The sequence below is a fragment of the Leptonychotes weddellii genome, chromosome 10, assembly GCF_054177405.1.
Source record: "Leptonychotes weddellii isolate Sample4059 chromosome 10, ASM5417740v2, whole genome shotgun sequence".
Classification (NCBI taxonomy): domain Eukaryota; kingdom Metazoa; phylum Chordata; class Mammalia; order Carnivora; family Phocidae; genus Leptonychotes; species Leptonychotes weddellii.
The window spans coordinates 30,395,266-30,417,894 of NC_138378.1; the positions used below are offsets into that span (position 1 = coordinate 30,395,266).

General features: G+C 39.1%; 1 protein-coding gene across 1 annotated transcript in view; it reads left to right on the top strand.

Annotated features, from left to right (window-relative positions):
* Positions 1 to 22,629, top strand: part of PLCB1 (phospholipase C beta 1) — a 567,798-nt gene that overhangs the window by 389,260 nt on the left and 155,909 nt on the right. The window contains exon 4 of the mRNA XM_081832287.1: positions 2,611 to 2,748. Coding sequence (XP_081688413.1) covers positions 2,611 to 2,748 — 138 coding nt within the window. The remainder of the gene's footprint in view (positions 1 to 2,610; positions 2,749 to 22,629) is intronic.

Sequence of the window (22,629 nt, forward strand, 5' to 3'; positions counted from 1 at the left end):
CCTCCCCAGTGTCTATCACCCAGCCACCCCATCCCTCCCACCCCCCACCACTTCAGCAATGTCCACAATAGCCAAACTATGGAAAGAGCCAAGATGTCCATCAACAGATGAATGGATAAAGAAGATGTGGTATATATATATACAATGGAATATTATGCAGCCATCAAAAGGAATGAGATCTTGCCATTTGCACAAAAGTGGTTTTAAAAGACATGAGAATTAGTAAAGTAATACAGACTGAACAGAAAATGTTCTGGTTTTAGGGACTGTGAGCCAGGAACTTCAGATGAAGACCAAATACATATGAAAAAATATATTTTGGTCATCTGAATGACCAAATTTATTTTTCTTATAAATCACAATATTGCAGATAGACTCTGTAATCATTGATTCAAAACTTGTGATTTATAAGTTTCAGATGGTTTCTGAGAATTACCTTTCTCTTCCAAGTATACAAAAAACAATATTAAAAGTATTGATCATTTTCTTTTCTAATCTTGCTTCAAACATGTTCAAAAACAGTGATGCAAACCAACAAAGAAAAAAAAAAGTGACAAAAAAACAGACTCTTAAATCCAGAGAACAAGCTGGTAGTAGCCAGCAGGGAGGTGGGTTGGGGGGATGAGTGAAATAAGTTAAGGGGATTAAGTACAATTATAGTGATGAGCACTAAGAAATGTACAGAATTGTTTCATCATTGTATTGTACACATGAAACTAACATAACACTATGTTAATTATACTTGAATTCAAAAATAAATAAAACTTTTTAAAAATCAGGATGCAATTAAACATATCACAGAACAGCTAGAATCATTCTTTGTTAGCCTTCACAGAAAGTCCATTCTTCCTGAACCTTTTCTTTTAATCTTTCATTAATGCTAGAATGCTAAAAATTTCCCTTTTTTGTTATTGTTTACTTAATAAAATTTTTCCTCTATTCCTCTCCTTATCTAGGCCATGCAAACTGATGTTCTTGTGATAACATTTGATCTTTCTAGGAGGCCTGATGTACTTGATAAGTTCCCAACTTGTTAGTGGAGTTCAAGTTTTAGTTATATTGGGCACATCTTTGAGATGGATTTTTCTCTCTTCATAACTTACCTGAAAATGTTCCTCTTAACACAGCCAAACAGGAGAAAGTTTTATTAACTAAGAGTTAATGGCACTGAATAAAAGAATTTAGCTGGGAAGGTTTTGTTTATTTTCTTTCTTGTTTTTTTAAGTCCACTTTTTCTTTGTAAGCATGCTGTGAATAAAAGCCTCAGAAAGGAGATCAGAATAACCAAGCCCCATTGGCCCAGCATTTAGCTAAATAAATAAGAATACAAATTTATTCCTTGCTCAGAAGCTGGCTGCAGATTGGATAAGTGATTGATTTGATGTTAATTTTCTGCATGGACCTCTTATTTCCTATGAGAGGAAAATGAATTCAGCCAAGGAGAATGAGTCCTAGTTTAAGTCTTACTTTCAATTTGGGAGGTTCGGAAACCTCCCAAATCTAGCAGGACTAGATCTCCAAGGGATCTTCACTTACGGTATCCCAAAGAATGGAACTTGCTCTGAAGACTGCAGAAGTTCTCTCTGTCCAAATCCCAGTATGTTCTGAGGATGGAATTGAAATGAACATATTCATGACAGGTGCTGCCCAGTCTAACAGCCTATTTCTTTACAACGTAACTCCGTGTTGGAGAAGGTCCAAACTGTGACTCTTAGCCATGTTTCTGCCTCAGCCCTAGATATCATTATCATGTTTTGATTCTACAAGAATCACCTTCTTCATCTTAATGTGTCATGAATTGAGGAGAGAGATGAGATTTTGTATTTCACTATGTGATTCATGGGATGATTGGAGGAAAAAGAGGGAGAATTATGGCACATAAAAATATGCTACTAAAGGACGTATGACAGAAAGAGCTATTGACTGAGGACCATAATTCTTATTTTTTTCTAGGTTTATTGAGGTATAATTACCATATGATATTGTGTAAGTTTAAGATGTACAATGTGATGATTTGATGCATGCATATATTGCAAGATGATTACCACCACAGCATTAGCCAACACCTCCATCACATCACATAATAACCATTTCTTTCTTGTAGTGAGAACATTTAAGATCTACACTATTAGCATCTTTCCAGTATATAATACAATATTATTAACTTTAATCCTCATGCAGTATATTAGGTCCTTAGAACTTATTCATCTTGTATCTGGAAGTTTGTACTCTTTGGACAAAATCTCCTCATTTTCCCCACACCCCCTGCCCCTGGTATCCATCTCTCCACTCTCTTGTTTCTCTGAGTTCACCTTTTTTTAAAAATTCTACATGCAGCATTTGTATTTCTCTGTCTCACTCATTTCACTTCATGTAATTCCATAAGGACCATAAGACTTGAGTAAGAAATTCTCTCTCCATAACCTTTCAGCAAGTTACTTTACCTCTCTGGGCCATGATGGAGTTTGGAACTTCAATCATACTGTTTTTTTAGTAAGAATAAAAGGCAATTTTGTTCTGAAGGCTTTCTAGGTCTAATGCTTTTAAAACTATGCTACCATGTTGGAATTTCTAGGTATAGACTAACTTTTTTCAATGTTTATTATCCAGGACCCCAAATTACGTGAACTTTTGGATGTGGGGAACATCGGGCGCCTGGAGCATCGCATGATAACAGTGGTATATGGGCCTGACTTGGTTAACATCTCCCATTTGAATCTCGTGGCTTTCCAAGAAGAAGTGGCCAAGGTACAGTGGATAGAAACTTCTGACGTTTGTCACCTCACTCTGAATCCTTATGACGTTGTACCGATGCCTGCAAAAGATTGAGTTTTTGTCATATTTAACATGTGTTGAAATTACATCTGAAAATAATTCAGCTGCCAAGTAGAAGTGTAATTCAAACGCTTCCAAATAATGGCATCTACTAAGAATTATGAAGATTTTTCATTAGGAATAAGGCATTTGATGTAATTTCTTTGCGGAAGAAAATATAAGTGAAACCATGTTTTATTTCACTTCAACACCTTGTCCTCACACATTTTTTTTTTTAGCCTCATCCCAAACCACTTCTGACCCCATCTCCTTTCCAATCCTCTCCTTGAGAGCAGATATCCTTAACACCTTTTAACTTCTTTTACCCTGTGTAGCCCCTAGCCCACCAGCATGCACATGGTAGCTGCTCAATGAATATGAGCAGAAATAAAACAATTTTAAAACAAAAATTTCAAATAATGACAATAAATAACATTTATTCAGTTATGGATTAGAATAGTAAATTAGACAGGTCCTCTCCATTAAGGACTTGCTAATTTACTATCATAGCAGGTCTTTCAGATACATACAGAAATAACTAGAATACAGGCAAGATTTATCAAACAAGAAGCCATTAATTTCTGGGAACCCTGGACTCCACTTTGATGTTTTCTCTGGGATAGTCCAATTGCCATGAAAGTCAGAGCACTGAAATGAACATATCAAAAGAAGGGCTTTCTTTTTTTCATGTTTACAGTTCACAGGATACTAATGATGATCCTTACCCTTCATACCTTCCCTTCAAGAATTAAGAATATGAATCAAAGAATACTTTTAAGTCTGTATGTCATATCTGTGCCGTTATAGAACTTTTCGTGTCAAGGATCACAACTATGGGGTCATGTCAAGCCAGTCATCATTATGATTTATACATTTTTAACCCTTAGTGGTCTGACATTTCTTTGAGCTACACCAGAAGTAATGACCTGACCTCTAATTCTTTAGTGATTATGGTAGAGGCTTATTTCCAACATTTACATGGCATCAACTTTACTTCTTCCAAAGGAATGAAATGAAATGCCAACCAGTTTTAACAGCGTGAGGTCTTTAGAAACTATTCTCCAAGACTGTGTTACAGACCTAGTCTATTTTCCCTCTTTAAGAACCAAGTCATTCATTTGCTTCTGTAGTATAACTTACTTTGACCTTTGGATAGACTTCAGTTTTGTGAAACATTCAGTGTGACAGCGTAATACTTGCCTAGCAAGAGTTCTTATTCTGGTGTACTGTTAGTAATCTGTGAGTTGTATATACTTCATTTCTCAGTATATGGATGGATGGTTGGATGGATGGATGAATGAACATGGATAAATAAATAGTAATGATTTGCAAAAATATTTTTAAAATATCTTTCCCCAAATACAACCATATTCAGTTTAAAAAATAACCAATTCAGGAGATTCATTAACTCTCAGAAACATTCAGTAAATGACAGTGACTTTCAGGGAGGCTTTTACTAAGAGTGAATATAGATTTTATATTAGAAGCCAATCTACGTATCTTATACTGCACTAAACCTTTGTGCAGTTATGTTTAAAACATATTCAATTTCCTCCTCTCTGTGCACTCCTACCCACTAATTTTCTTTGGGGATTTTGATTTCTGAGCCCTGTAATATTCCCCATCAGGACTGCATCTGTAGACATTTTTTCAGCAGCAACTTGATGTTCCTGGTATAATTAATGAAGCTACAGAATATGTTTTGCGTTTCCTGCCTTCCCAGTAGGGTATTTTTTTTCCCCACTGAAATTGCTCAGCCAGAAGGTTAAGATTTGCAAACACCACTTTACTCTGAAAACTTACTTTCCCTCCTTCTAATTGTCAGTATTGTCTCATAACATCACACCTTTTATTTAATCTCTGGGGCCCATTATGTACATCATGCTTTGTGTAGTGGCAACACCAAAGGAGACAACCTCTCTCATTATGTAGAATGCCTGACGGAAACCTGAGCTGCTTTGAAACTCGAATGTCTCCAGAAGAAATTATTTACGAAGGGATTCTGGCTCATTCATTCGTTCAACACATATTTGTCAGTTGCCTTCTCTATGCCAACCACAATTCCAATGTTAGGGATACGACATTCTAGAATGCTGAGAGCCAGCATTCTGGGAGAAATAAACAGATAAATCACAATTATGAAGGAAATATATTGGAGGTTAGATGGAGATCTGTGTGGAAGCATAAAGCAGGAGGAGAGGGCATGAGTGGGGGAGATGGGGGTGTGCAGAGAAGGGAAAAAATCTGAAGGAATTTGCTCAATTACAGCAATATCATAGATTTCTGAGAAATCCCTTGGATCAATTTTAAAAATTAATCAGAACTAGAACTTTCCTAAATATATTATTCCAGATTTGCATGCTTTCTTTCTTACATAAATCACTTGAATTTGAACTTTTTATTTATTCTTTAAGACAAGTGACTCTTAAAAGATTGATAAGGGAGAACACTGTCTTTCAATTTTTCTCTCTGTAGTTGGACTAAAAATATGGTATCTCTTGCAATTATACAACAGTCATAATTTTTGTTATGGAGCTTGACTTTCCAACCACTCTATACCCTAAGTATTAGCTTTCCCTGCTCCCTGGAGGGGCACTCCTTTTAATGTGCCAGGGAAATAGATGATTTCACCTTTGCCCTCTGAGTCGCATACTTCTTCCTGCATCCTCTGCTCCCCTAGGGACCAATGGACACATACACGTTTATTACCCCCTGGAACTCCTGGACTTCTGTTCCCCTCCATGGGATGCCTGACCTCTCTTGGGGGCCATGGGGAGGAGGTGAATATCACCACCCTTCCTTTTACTCTTCTACCATTAACTTCCAATAGTTCTCCACTCCCGGCTACATGACTTGTGCGAAGGTATCAGCAAAGGAAACTAGCCAAGGCAGCAGAAGTTGATTCCTTGTGTTGTGATATGGGCTTCTTAAGGACTTTGACTTTTATTGTGAGGAAGATGGAAGCCATTGAGGGTTTTGAGCAGAGGATGGACGCAACCTGACTTAACCCTTTAGTCAATAATAGACCGCCTGGGGAGAGGCAATAATGGAAGCAGGGAGACCAGTGAAACTACTAAAATATTTGAAGTGAGTTGTTAGTGACTTGGACCAACATTGGGCTGCAGAGGAAATGAAAAGGAGTCTATATATATACATATTTGAAAGAAGAATTGAGAGCAGAGGCCTATGAATTGTATGTTGCATGCAAGAAAAAGAGAAGAATCAAGGATGATATTAGAGTTTTGGCCCAAGAGAAATACCACTTACATCTTAGGGAAAATCTAAAGTGTAACACATTTGGGGGTATATAGTAAGGGTTCAGTTTTTTATGTTCAGATTGAAATCATTATTAGACACTCAAGTGGATATGTTGAGTTGGATATACGAGCCTGGAGTTGAGTGCCAAATATAATACATTAATTTGGAAGTCATCAGGTTATACATAATATTTAATGAGACTGGATGAGATCAGCCAGGAAATAACTATAGATAGAGAAGATGTCCAAGACCTGAGTCATCACTACTCCAACATGAAGAGATTGAGATAAGAAAGAATCAGAAAAGGAGGCCAGTGAGGAGGCAGTGAGGTAGTATGTGTCATTGGAAGCCAGGTGAAGAAAATATTTCAGGGAGAATAAAGTGATCAACAATAGGGTCAAATGCTGCCCAAGATGAAGACCAAGAGCGGACCATTGCATTTAATGACATAGAGGTCATTAGTGACTTTGATTAGAGTAACTTCAGTGGAGTGGTGAAGTCAAAGCCTATTGGAATGGGCTCTGGGGAATATTGACAAGGGAGAAAAAAAGAAGCCGAAAATTTGCTCTTTTTGGGGCGCCTGAGTGGCTCAGTCGTTATGTGTCTGCCTTCAGCCCAGGTCATGATCCCAGGGTCCTGGGATCGAGCCCTGCATCAGGCTCCCTGCTCAGTGGGAAGCCTGCTTCTCCCTCTCCCGCTCCCCCTACTTGTGTTCCCTCTCTTGCTGTCTCTCTCTGTCAGATAAATAAATAAAATCTTTAAAAAAAAAAAAAGATTGCTCTTTTTTAGAAGTTTTGATGTGAAAGACAGCAGACAAATAGGAAGCAAGGTCCAGAAATGGTTTTTAAGATGTGAGAAGCAACAATATACATGTATGCTAATAGGAATGGTCCCATAGAGGGAAAACAATGTGCTGATGTAGGAAAGAAGAATTGCTAGAGCAAGTCCTTGAGTAGGAGATGCAGTAGGATCTCATGCGGAGCTCAGTAAACTACAGCCTAGGGGCTACGTCTGGTCCACCACTGTTTTTATACTTTTATTGGAACACAGCAATGTCCATTTTCACATAGTGTCTATGGCTACCTTCTCTAGACAGAGATGAGTAGTTATGGCATAGACCATATGGACCACAAAGCCTAAAATATTCACTATCTGGTCCTTTATTTAAGAAGTGTGTTGACCCTACCCTAGTTCAGAGAAAGAGTAGCTAAGCTCAGACAGGAGCAAGAGCATCTCATCAAGAAGAGAAGGAAGAGTGGAGCATATTTGGTAGAGATGCCAGTAAGGGATACACGTGATGGAGAAAGTTGAAGACATTTTCTGATTGCCTTTACTTTCTCCGTGACAAAGGACACAGAAGTCAGCAGCTGAGAGTAAAGATGATCTGAACCCTCAAGTCTTTCTCAGCACCAGTTGGTGCATTTCTTTGAAGGTGACCAGGGACTGCGAAAGACAGATCATTCACATCAGCCCCCCAAATAGTGTTGTTTTGAGCATATTAACCAATTTATCAGATCAATACAGATTCTTCCGTTGGTCAAGGAGCTTGAAGAAAAAAAACAATTGTCTTCTACCTGCCCAATTCCAGGCTCTCTTTTGAATATTCTGTTTTTCTTTGAGGTGAGGGGCTACTCAGAAAGAGACTTCTAGTTGTGAATACTACCCCATGTAGTCATGCAGCTAAACAGCATTGTAGTCATGTCATAAAGAAGATTGCTCTGAGCCAGGGGCTGGGGTTTACAGGATTGCCTGGTGGTGTTTACCTTCAGGTTGCAGGTATTCAGTGTGTAACTGTTGGGAGATCACTCTTCACTGAGAGAACCTCAGCAAGGAAGGAAATCTGTCTCATATTTAACGAAGAGGATTCCCAGGGTGCAAAGACAGCATGTCTTCCCCCTGGGTTCTGGTCCCTTTCCATGGCTGATCCCTAGAAGCTCACGCCCTCCCTCAACCTCCCCAACTCCTATCTCCAGTCTTTGTTCAATGCAATATATTAGCAGCATACCCTACCACCCTAAGAAAGAGGATTGGAGATTCAGGCTCTGATATTCAGTCCTAAGTAGTCTGACACTCTGATAGGCCCTCTGGGTGGACATATTGTTGAACCACTGCCTAGTTTGGCAAATTTCCATCCAGGTGTTGCTCCAGTGTACTAAGATGCAGTGGACTGAAACAACAAGGATCCAGTGGGTTAAGAATGAGATGCCTGATGACAGAATTTTGCAGGGGAGATTTTGTGTTCATTTCTCTGCACAAGGTTTGGCAGATGCCATTGCTTTCCATCCTTAATTCTTTACACACTAAATTCTCTGAAACGTGTATAAATAGGAAAAACATGCAATTTAGCAGGAACTTAGCCAGATTGTTTTTTTAATTTTTCACTGAAAAGCACTGATTATGACTATTTTGAAGATTTTTTTTAAAGATTTTATTTATTTATTTGACAGAGAGAGACAAAGCGAGAGAAGGAACACAAGCAGCGGGAATGGGAGAGGGAGAAGCAGGCTTGCCGCAGAGCAGGGACCCCAATGCAGGGCTCGATCCCAGGACCTTGGGATCATGACCTGAGCTGAAGGCAGACACTTAAAGACTGAGCCACACAGGTGCCCCAATATAACTTGATAAATTTTTGAAAAGACAACACACCCATGTAAATAGCACCCAGATCAAGAAATGGGGCATCACCAGCACTCCAGTGTCTACCCTACTAACATAACCGTAATTTTTTTATTAGAGAGAGAGAGCATGAGCAGGGAGAGGAAGAAGCAGATGCCCTGCTGAGCAGGGAGCCCCATGTGGGACTTGATCTCAGGACCCTGAGATCATAACCTGAGCCGAAGGCAGACACTTTTTTTTTTTTTTTTATTTGACAGAGAGAGACACAGCGAGAGAGGGAACACAAGCAGGTGGAATGGGAGAGGGAGAAGCAGGCTTCCCGCCGAGCAGGGAGCCCGATGTGGGGCTCGATCCCAGGACCCTGGGATCATGACCTGAGCTGAAGGCAGACGCTTAACGACTGAGCCACCCAGGCGCCCCCCGAAGGCAGACACTTAATGGACTGAGCCACCCAAGGGCCCTTAACACACCCCTATTTTGACCTCCAACTTTATAGATTCGTTTTACCTGTTTTTTATAATCTCTGTAAATGGAATCAGGAAACATGTTTTGTTTCTGGTCTGACAACATTATTATTATTATTCAACATTATATTTATGAAATCCTTCTGTATTTTTTACATGTGGTTATAATTTCGTTCATTCTCTTAATATTATACCATAATTTATTTATCTATTCTACAGTTGATGAACATTCAGGCAATTTCCAGTTTAGGACTATTATAAGTAGTGTTGCTATAAACATATGCCTTTCTGTGAGATATGTGTTGCTGATCATAGATCTGCATATGTTCAGTTTTCAGAGATAATGGCACTTTACCAAACTGTTTGAGCCAATTGGTATTTTAAACAGTAATTCACATATGCAAAAATAATGTTTAATAATGGATGTCTCTATGTTAATTTATTACATTTTGATGTCATAGGATAATGAGCTTTCCAAAGATATGCTCTAGAAAGTGAACATCAGCCTTGAATGGCTGTTATTTTAGACTTTTCAGGGAACCTCGGCCATGTCTGCAGCTATGAATGTCATAGAAAATATAGTTCACTCATTTTGAGAGTATGACCTGGGATTCCCTGGCAATTTTCCTTTCTTGCTTACCCACCATCCAAATAATGTGCAAGGTCTCTGAATTTCCTAACTAGCTCTCACATTTCTTTCCTTATCCCTCTTCCCCCTGCTATGTTATTCAAATTCTTGACAGGTCTCACCTATAGGCACCTTCTACCTACTTTCTTAGAACCCTCTCTTTGCTCTCCAACTATATGTGCCCATCTGCATAAGAATAATCTTAAAAAAAAAAAAAACTCAAACCTGATCATGCTTGAAATCTTTTTCATTGCTTATTACCTACAAAATGAAGTTTTCTGTCTATTTCATTCATTCATTTAGTGACCAAATATTTATTGAAGGCCTAGTATGTAGCAAGCATCTCGGTGGACACTGGGGATTGATTAGTGACCAAAACAAACAGCCCATGCAGTTGCTGATAACTCACCACTTGGACCCTTGTACCATTCTGCTCCAGTAGCTCCTAACTACTTGTGATTCTTTCTGCCTTTATAATTTTAATTTTGGTGCCTTCAGAATTGTGTGCCTTGCTAGACTTCCCTTCTCCATTTCGTCCACCAGGAGAACTTCCAAGCCTCCTTAGGGACTCAGCTTAAATACAACTCATCCATCTCCCCCTCCATCCCATGATCTCCATGAATAATGGAGTTTCCTTCTATGCTCTTTGGTGAACCCCATGGATATTTTCTGTGTCATTTATCACACTGTAATTATCTGTCAGTGTATCTGAACCCTACCTGGGATTTATGGGCTACTTAAAGTCAGAAACAATAGCTTACTCATTTCTATGTTCCCAGGATCTAGCTTAGTGTATAGTAAGCACTCAGTACATGTGTGTTTGAGGAAACAAAAAAGGAAAGAGGGAGAGAGAAAGGGGAGAAGGGGATTTTGAGCCCTTGAAAACAATTGACAGATCATGAAAAATTTTAAGCCATGGGGACTTGGAACACATGTACTCTGATCTTCTCACTTTTTAGAGTTGAAGAAATTGAGGCCCCTTAGCTGGTTGCTCCAGGCCCTTTCTTCCCAGCACGGATCTCTCTCCACGGTTTGCCAAGGTTTTCAGTAGGAGTAAGGGTTGGCACTAAACACAGTGGCTTCCATTCTGTTCATCTTTCCCAAACTCAACCTTGTTCCTGCTCATGGAGTCATGGTCCCTATCACCCTCCCACACCCACCAGTTACAATGGCTTTGAAGAGCCAAATAATTGAGGCCTTTTAGGTGAAGGACATGAGAGAAGGTGTAATGGGGGGGTGCTTTTTTTTTTAAGAAAAAAGAAATCATTGTCTACAAAATGAAATTGGAAAAGAGAAGAGAAAGAGGAACCAGTGAAAGGATCTGCCACAGCCACAACTAGCTGTTCCTGATCTAGAACTTGATGAACTTGATTCATCAAAAACTGGGAATTCTCTTAGACATTCCTCCAAATTAACAGTGTATTTAAAACTGACCTTAAGAAACATGAGGTTCATATATATATATATATATAATTCTGAGACATATACATTGAGATAAGAATTTTCAGACACTAATATATTCTGTACAAAATATGTAATTTATCCCTTTAACTAGGACCAGTTTATGGTGAGTGAGCAGTGGGTGTAGGTCTGATTTTCTTTAAACAAAAATGATTAAGAAGAATAGAATGAGGTATCGTACATTGTTTTCAGGAGTGTATTTTGGAACATAGTGGAAAATTGTGCAAGACCTCCTTGAGGGTAGAATATATATGCCAAAAGGATTGCCATTTACAAATGGATTATTGTGTTTTATGAGATCTTCATTCACTGCTACTCCTGACCTCCTCATACCCGCAAAACATGCCTATGTCATCTTAGGATATTCCGCCACCCAACTGTAAATAAGGGCCAAGTTCTCACCAAGTCAATACACTGTACTATTGGTTTTGGAATTCTGTAGTCGTGGATGTCCTTTGTTGGCAAATGAGAATCATTCCACGTTCTGCATTTGTATTTTGGATGAGTATGGAGCAGATGAAAGAGGCACATCTTAAACTTTTAAATTGTGAAAATGTCACCCATATGGAATGTCCGTACAAAGTTTAAAAGTTCAAAAGTCAAAAGAGAGGCATTCATAATAAAAAGAGGAGGGAAAAGGCAACTTGGACATTAATCTCTTCCTTCCTTCATCTCTTCCTACGAAGGAACAGTTGCTCTTCTGGTGACTGTGGTGCGAAGCGCCCCGCCCTCCGCCTTCTGGATGTCTTTTCTGCATTCCTTAAGCAAGGGCTTCTTTTGAGTCAGGCTGTGTTCAAGGGATCCACGCAGAGGAGTGAATGCCAAACTGCAGGGAAAATATATACTCTAGGGCACAGAAATGCTTGTGCTTTCAGAGTATGGGCTGCTGTGAGGGCAAACCCACTTGTCCCCAGAAAGGAAAGTCAGAAAACTACTTAAGCAGCAGTGTCTCCCCTTTCTTTCCAAACACTCCAGAACACAGAAATGACCTGCTGCCTCCTTGTTCCTATGCCTCCCTGCGGCTCGCAGCTGAGTAAGCCCCAGTTGTCTGTCTGTGTAGATTGCCTTGAAGCAGGCACACAGATTAAAACAAACAAACAGGGATTTTTGCTGGGTGGCTCAGTCAGTTAAGTCTGCCTTCGGCTCAGGTCATGATCCCAGAGTCCTGGGATCCAGTCCCACATTGGAGCTCCCTGCTCAGCGGGGAGCCTGCTTCCCCCACCCGCCATCTGCCCTCCCACTGTTTGTGCATGTGCATGTGCACTCTCTCTCTCTGACAAATAAATTAAAAAAAATTAAAACAAACAAAAACCATAATATTTTTGGAAGGAAGAAGAGCTCTAAAAACATTTGGCTTCCTTGTTTAATTACTGGGGGAATATATCTGGCATCCTCTGAGAGTGGCAGGTTGATCTGTGTCATCTACTGCCTTAATATCAGTTGTCATTTTTAGGTTCTGAATGCAGCAAATGGTCCCAATGAACAAGCTGTCCCTGAGAATTAAAAAAAAGAAAAATTAAATACTTTGTCAATAATTTTCCTAATGGCTATATAATGATAGTCATTCATTCATTCATTCAACTAATACTCAATGGCTTGCTGTGTACCAGGCATGATTTTGACTGCCAGGGATAAGCTAAATAGACAAAAATGATTGTCTTCATGAAGCCTACATAATGGTGGGGGTGGGTTGACAATAAACACAATAAATAAGGCAATAAGGCAGTGTCGGGTGCTGGAGAGAAAGTAGGAAATGGGAATAGACAGAGCTAGAAGGGGGGGCATATTTCAATTTTAAATAAATTGGTCAGATAAGGTTACACTGAGGTTATAACTTTTCAAGAAAACCTTGAAGATGATGGAGTGGATCAAGTGGTTCTCATGGAGGAGAGCAGACCCTAAGACGGGTGGGTACCCAGCATGGGTTGAGGAAAAGGAGAGCAGTGAGAGATGAGTCAGAGAGGTTGGGAGAGGGGTGACAGGTGACCCAGACAGTGGTGGATGGCCACTGTAAGAACTTGGCTTCATTTCCAGTGATACGAGTAACTTGCATCACTTTGAGCAAGGGATTAATTTGGTGTAATATATTTTAACAGGATTGACCTGGCTGCTCTGTTGAAAAGCCATAGTAGGGATGCGAACAGAAACAAAGAAGAGCAGAGCGCTTGGGGAGGAGGTAGTGAGAAATGGCTGGGTTCTGGATATACTTTGAGGGTAAAACCAAAAAAACCCACAGAACCATATTGATGGATTGGACACATGGCATGAGAGAAAGAGGGAGCTAAGGATGACGTCAGTTTTGCTGGTATTGCACTTATTGAGTTGGAGAGCCAATTAGAGAGGGAAAATCAGAAAATTGGTTTTGGACATAAGGTTTAAAATAGTATTAGTCTAAAGCAGCAGAATAAGCACAGGTGTGACATGCTATCTCTCTTGAGATACTATGAAAATGATGGTAAAGGAATATAAATACGCAGGGATGAAGAGAACGAGATAGGTCACCACGAGATGACATATTTCAATAAGTCTACAGAAGAAAATGAGGAGAATGCATGATGGAACAGAGTCTAGGTTCCATAGAGAACCGTAGCCACCAAGGTCACTGACCCACTCAGAATCAGTGGAGAGAGCCCCAGACTTGAGAACTACCAGCCCAGCAGAATAGGGAATAGGACTTGGGAATGGACAGAAGGGCGAGGAATTAAAGGAATACGGACAAAACTATCAGCCCCTCCACCTGGTCCTCTTGCTCTGCATCTAGAATAATTGATAGCCAATTACTTCCCAGACCAAAAAGCCAAGGGCTTGTGTGTGTGTGTGTGTGTGTGTGTAGGTAAACAAATTATTAGAAAAGAATCATGGTAGCCAACATTAGAGTCAAGCAGCCAGAGTAAAGCTCTTCTCATTCTAGAATTTATGGATACCACACCATAGTGGCTGGCACCCACATGCTTACCCAAAAAAGAGATCTACAAGCTGGTAATTCCCACTCATATACTCAGAGCTCCCAGTTGGCCCCTCTCTTGTCCCCAGTCTAAAATGTGAACTAGCAACAAAATGTCCACAGGCTATTGAGAAAGCCCACACTATTGACTGATGAAGGAGCTAAGATGGACAAAATAAGAAATGATGATAGAAGATACGGGGATAATTCAAGAAACAAATAAACAAAAAATTAAAACAGAAACTATCTTCAGAGAGAATTTTGAATATATCACATTCATAAGATAAGAACAAGATGCTCTGAAAAATAGGTAACAAAAATAAAGTGGCTTTTTTTGGAAATTAAAAATAAGATAATGGAACAAAAGCCAGATTCTGTCTACATAACTGTTGTAAGAAGAGATTGAAGGAAATCTCCCAGAATGGGGAACCAGGCAGAAAACAAAAAAGGAAAATTGAAAGACAAAAAGGCAACAATAAGAGAGAAAAGATAAGGGACGCCTGGCTGGCTCAGTAGGAGGAGCATGGGACTCTTGATATCCAGGTCGTGAGTTTGAGCTCTACGTTGGGTGTAGAGATTACTAAAAAAGAGAAAGAGAAAAGGTAAGAGATACAGGCACAATCAACCTAAAGAGTGCAGGAGAAAAGGAGAAAACAGAGGAGAGGAAAATATGAAAGACATAATACCAAAAAAATATATATATATATATATGTATATATATAAAAGCTAAAGACAGGTACTGTCTTGAAGTTTAAATAGCACATAGAGGAATGAACTAGGTTCAGGCAATACAAGTAGGAAACTGGAAGATATTAGATGCATATAAAAGGCTTAAATTTCTTCTCCCCAAAAGAAAAGATAAATGGAAAAGTATTATCCAAATATAAGCCATGCTAAAAGCATGCAGGATTTTCAACAACTGAAGGAACAGCCCAAAAAGGAAGTATGTTATCGTAGTATTGTTCCCTTTTTTTTTTTAAGATTTTATATATTTATTTGTCAGAGAGAGAGGGAGAGAGAGACAGAGAGCAAGCACAAACAGGGGGAGCAGAAGACAAAGGAAGAAGCAGGCTCCCCGCGTAGCAAGGAGTCCGATGCAGGACTCGATCCCAGGACCCTGGGATCATGACCTGAACCAAAGGCAGCAGCCGCTTAACCGACTAAGCCACTCAGGTGTCCCATGGGAATGTTCCCTTTTGAAAGCCACGCGGTTCGTGGTGTTGGAATTGTAACAAGTAGGACAATCAGAGTCTAATATATGAGCGTGCAGAAAATTATATTTGCATTTTTGTAATCATGTAAATTTTTATTTTATCGGTTTTGAACTTTTAGAATCAATTTATATGCACATAATTGAAGTCAATTATGGATCCTGAACAAGATAAAAACATTTCAACTTTGATCATTTTAAAAGTAAATTTAAACTAACAGGAGTTGGAAGTAAAAGCATTGGCAGGTAAATGTCCTCTCTCACAGAGAAGTCAAGTGATGCTGTCTTTAATTGGTGGATTAAGAAATGGCTTATTGAGATTGTCACGTGTCTGGAAAGAAAGACCAGTGGTGACAATTCTATCAGGAAGAAGGAGAAAGGGCAGAAGGGAGATAGGATAGGAGATCAGAGCTGGATATTGATAGTTAAATTCTAAAATTGGTCAATCAAGAGAAAGCAGTATAAATAGATTAATTAGAAATATGGAATTAACCCCCAGGAATTTAAGAATAGAAATGCTGAGAATAGCTGTCAAGAAACAGAACTAGGGTAAGAGTATCACAAGCAATCATTGCTTTTTCTTTATAGCCCCTCTGGACAATTTTTTTTGAAAATCTATATATGTGTTTCTTTGATAAATAATACATTTTTAGATTGCTACCATTTACTAAGCATGTGTTCTGGCTGTTACTGATCTAAACATTTAATATGAACTATCTCCCTTAATTGTCATAACAGCCTGTGAAGTAAGTCCTATGATTTCCTCCTTTTTATAAGGCAAATGAATATTGTACAGGTTAAAAAACTTGCCCAAGACAGTTCTGTCAGGCAGGGGTTACATCTGACCCTGAGTAATAGAAAACCAAAGTAAACAGTAGCTTAGATAAATTAAGGATTTTTTATTTGTTTGCATCTTGTTTGCTTTTTTTTTTTCTTTTTCTTTCCTCATGCAGCAGGAATCCTAAAGGTAGGTGTTTCTGGCATTGATTCATGACTCAAGGATATCAAGGCCTTGGTCTCAACCCTATAATTCCCACGGCCATTTCCTCATAGATCAAGAGGCTTCTGCAGTTCCAGCCATTGCATGTGTGGTCCCAATAGCAAAAAGAACAGAGCCTCTATATCAGAAACCACATTTTCCTCTCAGACTTCTGCTGACGTGTGGTTTCTCATGTGTCACATTGCCACCCTAGTTGCTGGAGATGTTGAAAAATGTATATTTTTCAATTATTATATATTGTTGGCCTGAATAATGTCAGGTTTCCGTGAGGAGAGAAGGGGAAAATGGATATTAGGTAGTACTGAGCAGTGGGTCCCACACTGAGCAGTGGGTCCCACAGCTAGAGAGTAGCAGAGCGGGGTCTGAAATCCAGTAAGATTTATTTTTAAATAAACTAGCAAAAGCATCAATAATATGAGGGTCAGCAAGAATCATTACATAAACTAATGACAGAATTTTAATTTTGAATTAGAAGAGAAGCACAAGTTATATTCAAGATTTGCCCTTCCACAGGCAGTGAGAAAATGAGCAAAAGGGAAGCAATTGGAGCCAAAAGCAAAGAGTAATTCTCCCAGTGGAGGAAGGGCTAACAGGGTAGAGTCCTTATTGAAGGCCAAATACCCCTGCATCTAAAGGGAAAGAATCCAGCTTGTAAAACAATTTAAAATAAAGATGGGGGATATAATTACAGTATTTAAAACAAATTGACTTCCAAATGAGAAAATTATATTTTAGCAGAATTCCATAGGTTAAGTTATAACTTAATGAGGAAGTACCTGTGTGTAGTTTACTAATCACATTTCAAGGAATGCAGGTTTAATTTTGTCAGATTTCATTTAATGGATAAGCAGCACCACTTTACTCCCAAGAAATTATGATTGCTCCTTTTATTCCACTTGATATACATCTTACCAAAGAAATTAGCTGGATTTTTTTTCTTTAAAATTTTTTTTCACTTGATCTGCTCAAACAGAATTACTTTTTAAACAATAAACAATGCTATCGATTATAATTACAGACCCTGCTTACATACACTTACTGTCTATAGTATGCAGCACTCCCCCGGATTCAAACCGAAGTACTCATTAGCATTGAAACTACGAGGCTTAGAAGATATAAGAGTGAGTGTTTTCATAAAAGTGACATGAGGCTTTTGGAAAGAACCATTTCAAGACTATGGCGGGTTGACATGAAAGCCATGAAAAGGAAGCTTTAGGGGTTTCATATGAGGGCACTCGATCAACATTTTCTCAGCTGTACAAATGAGCGATGACTGAGTCAACTAGCTGGAGGGGGAGGAGAGTGTCCCTCAGCTGACGCTCAAAACACATCTGAGATTCACAATGGTAGAGCTGAAAACCTCTCATCTTGAGAATTTAACCAGAGCAAACATCTTCCTCTTTTCTTCCACGCTGTGCCACAGATTCTGTTCTTTTCAGAGGCTTTATTCTTTCCCCTTTGAAGAACTCTGTTAATACTCATTTTAGCTTGATTTCACCACATTACTTTTTCCCATGGAGCAGGGCAAGGTCAAGAGGGGTTAGAAGAAGACTCAAGCTATACTACACCTGTTACCTCCCAAAATGTGGATCCTTGCACTTCCACGTCTTGCAAATTGCACTTTTAAGTATGTGAACTCTTCCTTAGGTCATCAGGGGACCATGTACTACAGCAATGCTTCACTTATCTGGAAAAAGATAATGGCACAACAGTCCTTCAGAAGATACCCCAAAGTATAAAGCAAAGCATAAAGCATGTCTATGAAGCCCATGTAGATGCCCTAAGCCCTAACCCTAAAACTTCTGTACTTTCCTAATTGGAGAGCCTCCTCAGCCCGATGTTGTACATGGTACTCTTGAGTTCTTACAACCTATTCCAGCATAGTTCCAATTGCAATAAGAAATGTGTAAAGTGATTTTCTAAAACCCTGTAGCCGAGAATGGTGATTGAATACTTATAACAATGAGGAAGACATAAAAATTAATTTCAAAAGGCATTAATTGTAAGGCATGGATGTAACTCTCTTTCATTGACACATTCATTCATTCATGAAGTCAACTCAAGTCAAAAGTGTGGATTTATTACCCATCTTATAAAAAGAATGGGATGCAGAACTATGAGGTCCCACACAAGGTATGAACATTCACATCCTTTTTTTCCACCTGCTCTTTTACAAGGTACTCCTGTGAATGGATATATGTAGTGTTTTTATTCTCTTCTGTCCTTTTACTCACTGCTTCTCCCTCAGTTCCAATGATTTGGTCTCCTGGATACTGCTAGGTTCTTACTTGACTAGACTGTTCTAGAAGTAGACCAATCAGAGACCTTTGCCAGGATTTTTCATACTGGAAGTAAGGTCATCAGACTATCTCTGGTGGTGAGAGGGGCCGTGTGTAACAACTTTTGTGCAGTTGGTGGCCATGGGAACGAAGCTGATCAGTAGAAAAAAGAATGCCACCAGGTAGGAGAGAGCAATGGAAAAGCAGTAAAGACAATCCCCTTGGCACATTTAGGCCCCAGTTTCCTGATGTCTTGTATTATACCTTTTTTTTACTGCTGCAGTTTGCTCAATTTTTCCTTCAATTACAGGAAATCTCCAGTGTCCCTGAGAAATTCTCCTATTTCCCAGGCTAGTTTGAGTTGTGCTTTTGTCAATTGTAACTTAAAGGCATTTGAATCACATAGTCTTTTGGAAATAATTATGCACCTTTCCTTGATATTACATCATTTGAGTAATATAATTTTCTAGTGTCCCGGTAGTGATAATACCGGGTCCTAATACGCTTTCTGGTTTTTGTTTTGTTTTGGTAACTATATTTTATGTGACAACCATTTCTCTCTGAGTATGAGGTGAACATTTTGACTATAAAATATAAGACCTTCACTTCCAGCCAAAGCAGACACTGTACCAGAAATTTTACCGAAATTCTAAATGCTCTATGTAGTATCATAAATGCAGTGACTTCTCCGACAGTCCTTTCTGCTTTTAATGAAAGTCTTTATAACTCATAGACCATCTTTCACCATGAAAAGACTCTTTACTGTACCATTAAGACAAATGCTCAGTGAGATTAATTCTGATGCATGCCAGTAGGTGAGAGAAATGTGCTCAGCCAGGCAATGCAACTCTGAATGAGAAGCACAATGTTCCTTCTTACTCAAATCCCAAACCATTACCCGCTTATGGGCCTAGGTGATGGGAATGACACTGTTATCACTGATGGCAATAGGGGTGTGCCAAAAAATGAAAAATAAATAGACAGCTATTTAAAGTTGTTAGGACCTTCATATGTCCCACAAATATTAACGTGTCTTGTATAAATTATTATTTATCCCAGAAACCTTTTGAAAATTAATATAATAGATTGAGAAATTGAAACTTCCAAATCAGGCACTCTGGAAACACTTGCTTTGAGATTATTATCATTTGTCGCTCCTTTACTTTATTAAGGTAGCATGGACTCATAATTTCTATGTATATTCAGTATTCCTTTTAGAATATTTTTCTTACCCCAAGAACTCACTGCATGAGGACATGTTTTAGGGGACAGAGGTCACATTCTGCCTTTTCTCTGCGACTCCAGGTGCTTGGTCTCAGGTCACAGCCACGATCTGGGTGGGTGCCTTGCAAGCCACGATGCCCCGGGCACCATTTATAACACAAAGCCACCGTGTGGCACTTTGTTTCTCTCAATAGGAATGATACTGAACCACAATCCTGTGCTGAACCTCAAACCTCAAACAAAAACTCTCCCCTTTTTAAAGGCAATAAGCACAAATACCTTAAAAGTGTGTTAAGAATGTTAAGAGGAAATTTGCAGAAAAGAAAAAGTGGAACAGGCCCGACATATATAAAATGATGCTCAACTCTGCTGGTAAGTCAGGGATGCCTTTTTTTTTTTTAAAGATTTTATTTATTTATTTGACAGAGAGAGACACAGCGAGAGAGGGAACACAAGCAGGGGCAGAGGGAGAGGGAGAAGCAGGCTTCCCACAGAGCAGGGAGCCCGATGCGGGACTCGATCCCAGGACCCTGGGATCATGTCCTGAGCCGAAGGCAGACACTTAACGACTGAGCCACTCAGGTGCCCAGGGATGCCTATTAAGACCACTGCAAGATCCACATTGCATCCATCAGATTTGTCAACATTTTCTGGAAGTCTGATAATGGCAAGTGTTTTTGAGAATATGATAAAATGCAAGCTCTCCTACACTGCCAATGGGAACTTGGCGTCCTTCCCACTTTGATGAGCAAGTACCAGCATCGGGTACTGATGAAGATACATGGATTCTAAGAATTAATGATATTCACCCTAGAGAATCTCCCAGATGTGATTAGGGCAACAGGAAGTAAGTTTATGCAAACCAGACTTTCTGGAGGAAGAAACCATAAATGTTCATCAATAAAATAATGAATTAATAAACTACATTCCTATAGTGGAATAGCATAATAGTTAAAATTAATTAACTAGACCCACACGTAGAAGCAAGGATACATTTAAAGGTATAATGTTGGTTGCAAATAGCCATTGGCCAAAGATGCATACAGTATGATATGATTTATGTACTATTTTAAATATACAGGGGTCCATCCATACCAAGGACCAGCAAACTTTTTTCTGTAAAGGGCCAGATAGTAAATACTTTGCCCTTTTGGCTCTCTTGCAACCACTCAACTCTGCCATTATAGCCCGAAAGCAGCCACAGACAATATGTAAATGAATAAGCATAGCTATATTTCAATAAAACTTTATTTACAAAAACAGGTGACAGGCTGGATTTAGCCCTCAATCCTTAGTTTGCTGAATCCTGATCTATACCACATGAAAATAGATTTGGTATTGATATCTACCTTTTGAGATAGAACCTGCTCCTGGAGAAAGGGAGAAAAATGGGATCAGGGAGAAACATTCTATGCACAGCATAGAATTAATCTGCACTGCTACATCCTAAGGATATAATTTTTAAAAAGTACTAAAGTAAATATGGTGCAATGTGGACATTTATTACATTTTGATCTGTGTTAGTTACACTATTCTCTGTATTTCTATGTATAAGAGAAATACAGAATAGTGAAAGAAAAGAAAGGTAAAATAAAGACACTGAAATATTAAAGGTAACATAAATGAGAACAATGGGAAGGAGAAATGTCTGCAAGAATTCTATTTCTTCCAGAAGACTCTGTCTCTGTCTGTATACCCCCTTGCAGTGACAAGTTAAACCAAGAAGTTAAGAGGTCTGAATGCCAATGGGAGAAATTTCTCTCTGTTCTCAGAACTAGTCATCATGGTTGAACTGCTGCATGATTGGCATTTGGATCTAGGGCAAGGGTCGAACATGTTGTGATTGAATCTCTCTTTACATTGGTTAAGGCGAGTGTGAATAGAAATTGTGACCTACCTCTATCAAAGTTCCAAGACTTTAGACTTACATTTTGTGACTGACCTCATCCCCTCTCCATTTTATCTCCTCTAACGTCATCCTTACAACATGTTGTTAAGGTGTTTACTTCATAAACTCCATAGTTTGCTTCATCATCATAGTACAACGGTAAGGTGTATAGATCCCAGCAGCAAACGTCCTGGATTCAAATCTCAGGTGTGCCTATAATGAGCTGTGTGACCCTATGCCAGTTAGTGAATGCCTCTGTGCCTCAGCTTTCTCATTTATACAAATGGGGTGCTAATAACAGAATTTATCTCGTAGAGTAGTTGTGAGGTTTCAACGAGTTAATTATTTGCCAAATACCTAGAACAATGACTAGCCCCTCGTAAGTGCTGAGTCCATGTTTTATACAGAATACAGTGAAGTGGATTTACTTATCTTTTTTATCTTGTTGAACTGTATTAGCCACCCTAAAATTTTCTACAACAAAATGACAGAGTGCACAGTATCTGAGAGTACAGGGTCTGGAGCCCAAGAAACCAGTGATTTAATCCCAAATTGTGACTTTTATCAGCTCTGAGAATATAAATAAATCTTATAAGTGCTTTGAAACTTGGAATCCTCCTCTGTAAAATGAGGCTAATAACAGTACCTAACTCCTAGAGAATTGTTGTAAGAACTAATTAAGTGATCGGATGCAAAGGACGTAAGTCAGTGCAGAGTAAACACTCAAACAATACCTCTGAGAGTAATTGACAATTGTGAAACAATTGTTGGCGGTATTAAGCAAACACATAAATCCTGTGCCAAGAATGGTGGAACTGAAGGGGCTTTAGAAATAAAAGTGCG